Source organism: Suricata suricatta, chromosome 5 (assembly GCF_006229205.1).
Source record: "Suricata suricatta isolate VVHF042 chromosome 5, meerkat_22Aug2017_6uvM2_HiC, whole genome shotgun sequence".
NCBI lineage: Eukaryota > Metazoa > Chordata > Mammalia > Carnivora > Herpestidae > Suricata > Suricata suricatta.
The window spans coordinates 129,444,398-129,455,171 of NC_043704.1; the positions used below are offsets into that span (position 1 = coordinate 129,444,398).

The following is a 10,774-nucleotide window of genomic DNA, read 5'->3' on the forward strand; positions in this document are numbered from 1 at the left end:
TGCATTTGGAGATACTGCCTTTAGGAAGTAATTAAGGTTAAATGAGATAAGGGTAGGTTTCTAATTCTATGGAATTAGTGTCCTTGTAAGAAGAGACACTAGAGAACTCTCCCTCTCTCTCTCCTTCTCTCTCTCTCCCCCACCATCCTCCTTCCCTCCCTTCCCTGCTTCCTCCTTCCTTCTCTCTCTCTCTCCACAGAGGAAAGATTATTTGAGGGCAGAGTGAGAAGACAGCTTTCTCAAACCCGCAATCTCTCTTCTTTTTTCAAATTGTCCACACTTTGGTCTTAGACTTCCAGTCTAGTCTGGACTTCCAGAACTATGAGAAGTAAGTTTCTAATGTTTAAGTCACCCACTGTGCGGTATTCTTCTATGGCAGCCCAAGCTTGATTCATACATGACCCTCCCAAGTCCCCACATCAGGCACCCTCAATATACAGCAACTCTAGAATTTCATGTAGTGTCCATTTCTGCCCTGAACCTGGGCCCAAGTTAGAAGCCTGCGGGATTGAGCTATGAAGCCAGAGGAAGAGCTCACAAAATCATAATTTTCCTCACTATCTATATGGAAAACCTTTTCATCCAGGATGAACCTAGACCCTTTATTTCATATTTGCATTAAAAACATCAGCTTTAATTGTTGAGGCACCAAGTTTCAAAGCATAAGAGTCACTGTAATTGATGACGAAGGTTCAGTCCCATAGCAAACTCACTGCTTTCTCTCCATCATCTGCTATGTCACAAATATAACACAGATTGCAATAAGCAGGTATCACAGTTTCACACCAAGTGACTTAATCAAAATACCTTTATTTTTTTCACTGAGTAGCAAGGATTAAATATCGCATTAAAAATTTCCAGACCCCCACTTGGACTAACACTTCCATGTTCTCTTAGTGACAAATACGAATTTAAGTTTCAACGCACTGCTTCCATTGAGTTTTCTTTTGTTACAGAGCCAAAAAAAATTTTTTTTAAGTAATGTTACAGGTCTAGTTCAAGTTCCTTTTTCATTCAGTTCTAAGTCCTTTAAAAGATGTGCAGGAAACTTTCAGTTAGTGTTTTAACTACCAGAATGCAGTCCTTCTCAAGTGACAAATCATCTGGCCCAAGTCCTCGCTGGTAGGAAAAAATCCAGGGTGTTAGGAATCCAACCTACAAGTTTGTAAAGTGAGCTACATAATTTAAAAGCTGTGTGGAACTGTCTTAGGAAAGGTCATCTCATTTTCATCAGCTATGAAAACAGAAGCAACTGCAATAAGATTCTGCCCTATAGGGCTGTTGGGACACACCGCGCCTCACACTCCTCCTTGGTTTGGAACCGGTTCGCGTTGCCCCCGCAGCCGCCATACCAGAACTGTTGGCAGGCCTGCTTCTCCTTGTCATAATACCATTTCAGGGTGTAGTTCTGACACTCACCTTCCATTCGATCCAGGGAACAAGGGCCTGCACCAAAACAAATGCAGAGAGAGCTGAATTTCCTGCATGAGCATGACAGCAAAGGAACAATGGTTTGGAGACAAAGACTGGGAATGAATCCTACCCTCACCACCAACTGGCTGTGTGAGCCTGAGCTTATCCTGAACTTATCCTCTGTGAGCCTCAATTTCTTCAAACATAATTTTTAAAAACCCACATCACAAGTATTTTTATAAGGTGGCACAGAACATACATGAAAAGTGCAATGCAGTTATAACTATTATTTTGTACAGTAGCTAGCATATGGAAGGCATACTAGACAATGCATAAATGAGTGAACGAATGAATAAAGCTTTCTGATACCAAGAAATTCCTCATTTGCTTATTATACTCATTTCTCTCTTTTTCAAACCATATTAATCCCTTACCTAATCCCAAACCCTACCAGCCTTCTAATGGCCTAGCAAAAATGCAGCTTATTTATTATTATTATATATTCTGACACTTGCCCAGGAAGCTAAGATATTTATTATAAGAAAAACATGATGTTTCTGGAGAATAAAAATAGTACTAAGATCAACAAATTACAGACAGCAAGATCTGAGGTGCCCTGAATTTTATTTTTTTTATTTTTTTAATGTTTTATTTATTTTTGATACAGAGAGAGTCAGAGCATGAGAGGGGGAGGGGCAGAGAGAGAAGGAGACACAGAAGTGGAAGCAGGCTCCAGGCTCTGGCTAGCTGTCAGCACAGAGCCTGATGCGGGGCTCGAACCCACGAATGTGAGATCTGACCTGAGCTGAAGTCGGAGGCTTAACCGACTGAGCCACCTAGGCGCCCTGAGGTGCCCTGAATTTTAAATCAGATGCTAGTTTCTCCACATATGTAACTTCTGCCTTCCAGTGAGAACCAATTTCCTTTGATACACTTGATGTCACCCGAAAATATTCTTGTCTGAGTTCAACCATATAGCAAAGAATAATGGTATCCTCCAGATAGTTTTCCCTGGGCCTTCCAAGGCACCAGAAAATAAAGAATATAATGTCTTTAGAAAGCAAGAGGCTAAAGTTCATTGTCTGTTCCTTAGAAGACACCTCCCATTGGTATAATCATCACAGACTAGATTCCTGAAGGAGTGACCAGATGGGCTGACCCAAGCGAAAGAAATATATTCTTAGTGGGTAAAGATTTGATCATGGAAATTATCCAGGAGAAGAAACCAGAGCAAATGCTTCTCCAAAACCTGTTGGAGCCAACAGGAAAACATCCCAGTGGTGAACTTTTGGCTGTGCTCTGCCGATTAAGTAAGTAGACTTGGGGCTCAGTAATCAGCTGGTATCCTCTAATTTAACAAGCCAAGGACTTGTTTAAACCAATCATTCACAAAGCAAAAATAAACTAGTGGGACTTCATCAAAATAAAAAGCTTCTGCACGGTGAAGGAAACAATCAACAAAACTAAAAGGCAACCTATGAAATGGGAAAAGATACTTGCAAATGATATATCTGATAAAAGTTTGGTATCCAAAATATACAAAGAACTTATAAAATTCAATACCCCAAAAACAATCCAGTTAAAAACTGTGCAAAAGACATAAACAGACATTTTTCTAAAGAAGACATACAGATGGAGAAAAAACACATTAAAAGATACTCAACATCACTCATCATCAGGATAATGCAAACAAAAACTATAATGAGACAGGAGCCTGGGTGGCTTAGTCAGTTAAGAGTCTGACTCTTGATTTCAGCTCAGGTCATGATCTCACAGCTGGCAAGTTCAAGCCCCACATTAGGCTCTGCAAGTACAGTGCAGTCCAATGCTTGGGATTCTCTCTCTCTCTCCCCCCACCTCCCAAATAAATAAATAAATAAACTTTAAAAAAACTACAATGAAATATCACCTCACACCTATCAGAATGGTTAAAATCAACAACACAGGAAGCAACAGATATTGGCGAGGATACTGGGGAAGGGGAATCCTGTTGTACTGTTGGTGGGCATGCAAACTGGTGCAGCCACTCTGGAAAACAGTGTGGAGGTTCATTAAAAAGTTAAAAATAGAACTACCCTACAACCCAGCAATTACACTGCTAGGTATTTACCCAAAGGCTACAAAAATACAGATTTGAAAAGGAACATGCACCCTGATGTTTATAGCAGCTTTATCAACAATAGCCCTATTATGGAGAACTCAAATATTCATTGACTGATGAATGGATAAAGAAAATGTGGTGGGTGTATGTGTATATATAGATAATCTGTGTGAATGTATATATATACAGTATTATATTATTCAGCCATCAAAAAGAATGAAATCTTGCCATTTGCAATGACATGGATGGAGTTAGAGTGCTAAGTGAAATAAGTCAGAGAAATAAGAGAAATAAGTCAGAGAAAGACAAATGCCATATGATTTCACTCATAAGGGGAATTTAAGAAACAAACGAACATAAAGAGGGAAAAAAAGAGAGGAAAACCAAGAAACAGACTTTTAACTATAGGGAACACTCTGTGAGTTGCTGGAGGGGAGATGGGTGGGGGGATGGGTTAAATGGGTGATGGGTATTAAGGAGGGCACTTGTGATGAAAACTGGGTATTGTATGTAAGTGCTGAATCACTAAATTCTATACCTGAAACTATTATTACACTGTATATTAATTGGAATTTAAGGAAAAGCTTGGAAGAAAAAAATAAATAGATAATTCACTTTTCTTAGTGACATTTTGGCTTTTGCCTTTAAAGCCCCAACTTTGGCTTTTGCCTTTAGTCTGGGAGACAAACAGGCGCTGCTGCTTCTAGATTATACTTCTAGAACAGCGCCATCCAGAAGACCTTCCTGCAATAAGGGGAATGTTCTATCTTTGCACATAAATACCCAGTGTCTACTGAGTTTTTGAAGTGTGGCTATTGCAACTAAGGAACTGATTTTTTTTGTTTTATTTAATATCAAATTATATAAAATTTTTAATGTTTATTTTTGAGAGAGAGACAGGGACAGAGCACAAGCGGGGGGAGGGGGGCAGAGAGAGAGGGAGCCACAGGATCTGAAGCAGGCTCCAGGCTCTGAGCTCTCAGCACGGCAGACAGCTGGTGCCCCCAAATTATTTAAATAGCCAATGTGGCTAGTGGTTGGTCAGTGCACCTATAGGTGAGTAAATCCTTGATGCTTTATCTCTGAGGTATTCTTTGTAACCTGACATTCAGGGAGCCTCAGAGTCTTCAGTTTTATTTTATGAGTAGGACATGGCATGGGGGAGTAATAAGTATTCACCCAAGCAATAAGTGCTAGCCTCCCAATTTTACATTTACAATATTTTTATCATGAGAATTAACTTTTGCCTTCTTAGAAAGATCCTACATCAACATTACTGAAACAGGTCCATAAAATCCAAGAATGAAGGGGAAGAAAGGGGGAGAGAAAAAAGTTTGTTGGATAGGTATGGGTCTGTCTCCTAATATATATGTTTTATAAAGTAGCCCTACCTGAAGGGGGGGGGAACCAAAATATAGACTTGTGTTCTTTGGGGAATACACTGACATTGAAAATATACCAAGATCAACCTTGTTCTGTGAAAAGAGAGGACACTCACTTAATTCTTCATAAGTAGGTGCAATAAATGGATGCAGGTGTTACGGCAGAATTTAGCTGAAGATACAGGGACAAAAAGGAGGCCATGAAAATGTAATACTCCCTGGGGCCAGAATAGACTCTAAGTAGAGGTGAAACTTGACCTGAGTAATGAAGGAGAGTACATGTGGTGTAGGTAGATACCATAGACAGGATGCAGAAAGGCAGGTGAGCGTGAGCACCTCCATGGCGACTTGGGATAAATAACAGGGCCTCGGGGGCAAATAGGGCACAAGTCATCTGCAAGTTAGTGGCAGCCAATGAGGCCCCAGAGGACCATGGCAGGGGTGTGACCACATCACAGAGGCATGTGCCCCTGACTGAAGCATGGGCACATTATCTTCTAAATGATGAGGAAATACAGAAGAAGAGAATTGACATGGCCACATGGGAAGGAACATCAGAAAATGAATTTCGTGCTCAGATTGGAATTGGAAGCAAGACAAATTAGAAGAAATGAGACCAGATGGATAACTCCATGGTTACACTTGAAGTGAAAGCCAAGGTGTCAAGAGGAAGATGCAGGAAAGGCGGATGGACCTTAGAGAGGCCAAGGAGGAAGTCACACCAAGATCTGGTCACCAGCTGGAGGTGGGAGGCGAGAAGAGAATGACCAGCATGATGTTTGGGGTTTTTAAAAAAATTTTTATGTTTATTTTTTATTTTTGAGAGAGAGACAGAGTGCGAGTAGGGAAGGGACAGAGAGAGAGAGAGACAGAATCTGAAGCAGGCGCCAGGCTCTGAGCTGTCAGTACAGGGCCCAATGTGGGGCCCAAACCCACAGATCATGAGATCATGACCTGAGCCGAAGTCAGATGCTTAACCGACTGAGCCACCCAGGTGCCCCAATGTTTGGGTTTTGACTTTCCATTCCTGGGCTGATAGTGGTGCATTCTAGTAAAGGAACAGAGGCAGAGAAGGTATGAATGGGAAAGACAAGTCCAGCTCATTTAATTAAATTTGTTTGAGATGACTGAGGGTATGTGCCACTGTGCAATGTGGAGGGCAGATGAATACATTGGTCTGCAGCTCAAGAAAGTACAGGCAGAAGATAGGGATTTGGAGCACAGAGGAGAGAGCTGAAGTCATGGCAGGAAAGCTCACCCCAGTACATGTGCAAGAAGTGCTCAGGGGGCTGACTGCAGCCCCTGGGGGAGAGTATTGCTGGTTCACCATGAAATTAACTAAGCCTAAGCTTCTGGGCCCTTCACCTGCATAAGCCTCTTCTAAAGAAATACTCACTTTGTACCTAATTATAATAATTTTGTGTTCGTAAAGAGAAGCTTAAATGTAGGCATTGTATAAACATCAGGTTCCATAAAACCTGGAGCTCCCCCCACCCCCGCCATGAGGATGGACCTGGGAGGAGGACCCCACAGGGCTGGGAGCTGTCTGAACTCACCGGTTGAGTGAAAATTCCTGGTGAGGGTATGGCAAGTTTGCATGGTCTCTTGCCCCCAGACAGCTACCAAAATCTACCCTCTTGTAACTTTCATTTCTGCCTGGGCACCAAAACTTGGAGTGCTCTGCTGATCAGTGTCAAGAGCAGCTTGTGCCCCTGCCCTGTCCCTGAGGCATGATTGCACCTGGTCAGGGAAAAGATGAGTTGCTGGGAGCCGCTTCGGCCTCACTGGATAACACAGTCACAGCAGGGAAATGGCAAATGTTTGCACAGCTCCTACCATGAAACGAAACTGGTATCTTGTACTATTGGCTCATATTGGGAATGGGACTGCTGTTATTGATTAGGCCTCACAATGTTCCAAATCAGACCGATATTCCCCACACAGATACCTCATGGGAAGAAGCATATTCCCACCTCTACAAAGAGGAATTTAGACAAAGCACTGCAGATCTTTGTCAAAAGGCTCTTCTAATGAGCCTTTAAGGCATAGAAAATTAAGGGGGTTAAAGAACACAAGATTTACTATTAACTCTGGCCTGGCGATAAAGAGCCTAACTTAGGAATAAGAAACAAACAAGAGCCGGACATAAGTTACTGCCCATACCTTTGCTAATTAGTGCCACAAATACCTTCCCTTACACTGATACCAGTTATGAGGATGGGTAAGAGTAGTTAAAACTTAAACTCATATACAAAGGCCGGCACATCTAGGGCCCTTATGGTGCTTCAACATCAAATAACAAGGTGGACACAAGCAACTTACTAACTTACTAACCAGCGCAAATACATTCTTCCTTTTGTGAGCCAGACAGAATGACTCCTAGCCTAGTCTATGCCTGAATCTTAGCATTAGTGATATAAACAAACGTGTTTGTTATCTGCTTCTCACGGAGAACACGCTGCTATCTTCTTAGTTGTAAGATTTACTACTGGTTTAAACAAATGTGTATGTTGTCTGCTTTTTACTGAGAATGTAAAAGCATTCACTGTTATCCTATTATTTGTAAAGATTAACTACCTCACTGAAATTAGAGTAGTTCTACCAAAAAAAATGCCTCTTTAAACCTGTTTCTATACACTTTTTAAAACATTTTATCACTGAGAATTATTTGTAGTAAAAAATTCCACTTTTTTGATGTCATGTTAACACTTCATCTATAAATAAAGGCACAAAAACCAACAGAGCAGAGATGCCTGCCTGGTGATCAGAAAGAACGCCAATGCTCTCTCACTCTCTCTTTTGCCGACATTGTCCATCCTTCAGGAAGCCCTGGACCTGCTGGAGCCAGACTGCGGCACCACAGGATGGACCAGTAAGAAGTCAAGACCAAGATAAGAACACTATATCTGAAAACGAGAGAAGATAAGATTTGAAGAGGAAGGTAGAGGTTAACAGTCCCCAAGGAGCCCAAGTCAGTAAAGCCCGAAAGAGCTCTTTGGTCTCTCTCAACAGTTTGGAACATGCTTGAAGACAAGGAATTGCTCTTTTCTCTAAGTGGACAGCTGGAGGAGAAGGTGTGCAGCCAGCCATATGGGAAGTCACAGAAAGTTGCACCTAGCCATGTTTCTTTCTTTTCAAAGCAAAAAAATAATAAAGATAAAACAAAATATGGGCATCTGCTAGAGGAAGAGACATGGGGGAAGGAGCTTGAGGAGGTGGTGAAGGTTTAAAGTGCCTCTGGAATGCAACAGGAGAGGAAATGGCCAGAGCCAAGTTACAGGGTGGGTGGGAAATTTGGGGGAATTTCCAGCCTTGGTGTTTGGCTGTGAATGGGATTGGATTCGATGACCAGTAAGCTCTCCTCCAACTCTTTCGCTTTGTTGAATGTGAGAGAAAGAAAACCTTAGAGCAGAAGTTCTCACACTTGGTTGCTCAGTGGACTCACTGGGTAAGTTCCACACCCAGAGACTGACTGAATTGGTCTGGAGTGAGGTCTAGGCATTCAGAATTTTTAGATTCTAAGGTGGTTCTAGTTTACAGCCAAGACTGAAAATCACTGCCTTAGTTAGATTACCTGAGAATATTATGTACTGTAAATGTAATAACTAACAAGATAAACTCTATGTTTAATGTTTGGCATAAGGAGGTGAAATGTTGCTGTCCAAGCCAGGAACACCAATTCTTAGATCAGTCTGGCTTTGGTATTTCTCTTTGGACATGTGTTTGGGTTAGAATCTAAGAGGTAGGACATACCACTGATACCTTAATAGCTAACTTGTATCCCTCTATGTGGCAAACACATAATTATCAAGTTTTATTCTTTAAAATTTTTTTTTAACATTTATTTATTTTTGAGAGAGAGACACACACAGAGCATGAGCAGGGGATGGTCAGAGAGAGAGGGAGACACAGAATCAGAAGCAGGCTCCAGGCTCTGAGCTGTCAGCACAGAGCCTGACTCAGGGTTCAATCCCATGAACTGTGAGATCATGACCTGAGCTGAAGTTGGCCGCTCAACCAACTGAGCCACCCAGGTGCCCCTATCAAGTTTTATTCTTAAAATAATCCTATGAAGTAAATATTCACATAATTCCCATTTTACAGATCAGAAAACTGAACTGCAGAGGGATTAAATAACTTTCCCATGGCCACCTAGCTAGTAGCCCCAAATGGTGAACGATTGGGGCACATTCAAAACGTCTGGGCAATTATCTCTAATTTAATCTAAGCAGGACAGACCCCACTACTCATTAGAAAGCTCTTTCAGCTATCTTTTCCCTGCCTTTTTGAAATTTCAAAGTTATACAGCATCCTATATCTCTTTTCAGTATGTTCACTGTTTTGCTTAATTTGCTGATTCCATGGGGAAGAAGTAACATGGGTTTTGCATTACTACTGCTGTCATCAAAATTGATGCTCTTATTCTATTGTTTTAGATGGATCCAAAATGTTCCTTAAACTTGGTCAGTTTATATGTAGCCACTCATAGAGGAAGGAACCTTTTACTTTCCTTCAAGGTCAGGAATATGTTCACCACTTCTGCAACAGATGACTGTTCTGACAATGAAGTAAACACTTCATAGGGCCCGTCTCCATAACACTCCCTGAAGGAACTGCTGTTCAGCTCCAACTTCATAGTCAGAGAGGAAAGTTCGCCTTTGTATGTTTTCTTAACATCCTTAGTTGAATACATGAATTTGTGCATTTGAAAGAAAAGTGTATTAAAAGCCAAAATTTGCACGCAAACACTGCACAGAAATTTAAAAAAAAAATAAAAACAACATAAGGAGCAAGTAGTCATTTGGTTTTTACATAGGCAGTACCTGAATTTCTTTTTTTCCCTGTTCGTTTCTGTTTTGCAGGCATTTCTTTTTCATGTCCTTCAGCATCATGTCTGTTCTTCTCATAATTTTCTAGGGCTTCTTGCTGAGTTATAGATTTTACTGTGGCTTTTCTATGCTCCTCTCGGAAAAAATCTCCTGTTTCAAGTGCTTCCAAATCATCAGCAAAGCCAGATCTGCCAGACTGGCCCTTGGACAACCTGCACAGAGACAATCCATCTCAAACTGCAAAACTGAACTGCAGGAACAGGAAGGTTCCGTTCCCAGGTGGTACTGGTGGGCTCAAAACACTGTAGGTTTGAGCATTTCCTGATCACTTTGGAATCTAATTAGCTACGTTTTCATGTTTGGACAAGTATCAGAATAATATGCTGAGCATTATTAATTTTGCCTCTGAGACATGGTATGAGAGGCTGAGAGGGGGTGTGTGTAGTGGAATGGATAATTTGTTATTTTTTTTTGCTTTTATATACTCATGGACCCTTTAAATTTTTTATATTGGCCCTATATTACTCTTAACATTAAAATAAGAAAAAACCATCCTCACCCCCATGGTTTGGGTCAGGTCAAGGACTGGCATTGTCTGTGACCTTTCTTTAGGGACAGAGTCTCCTGCAGGGCACAGAGATGTGAGACAACCTCAGCTCTGCCTTTAGCCTACCTCCTGAGAGACCTAGCTGATTGTAGCAGAGTGTCCCCTCGGCTCGGGCCCCCACATTGTCTAATGAGCTCTGGAGAGGGGTACTGGTTTGCTCCACCTAAAAACAAAATAAAAAATTAAAGCAAGTCAAATCAAGCATAAATAACATGAAATTTAAAAATAACATGAGCATATAGTAAAATAAAGCATGCAAACAAAATGTTATCCATTAAGACATAACACTTAAAAGATAAAATCCAACATGCAATAAAACAAAAAGCATAAAAAGTAAAAATAAAATCAAACAAAACAAAATCCCAAAAGTCCCTGACATAAAATGAAAGAAAAGCATATATATATATATATATATATATATATATATATATATATATATATA

General features: G+C 40.9%; 1 protein-coding gene across 1 annotated transcript in view; it reads right to left on the bottom strand.

Annotated features, from left to right (window-relative positions):
* Window positions 1–789: 789 nt before the first annotated feature.
* Window positions 790–10,774, bottom strand: part of LOC115292847 (collagen alpha-4(VI) chain-like) — a 105,090-nt gene continuing 95,105 nt past the window's right edge. The window contains 3 exon segments of the mRNA XM_029940832.1: window positions 790–1,446; window positions 9,720–9,937; window positions 10,399–10,495. Of these exon segments, the coding sequence (XP_029796692.1) occupies window positions 1,271–1,446; window positions 9,720–9,937; window positions 10,399–10,495 (491 nt within the window). The 3' untranslated portion in view covers window positions 790–1,270.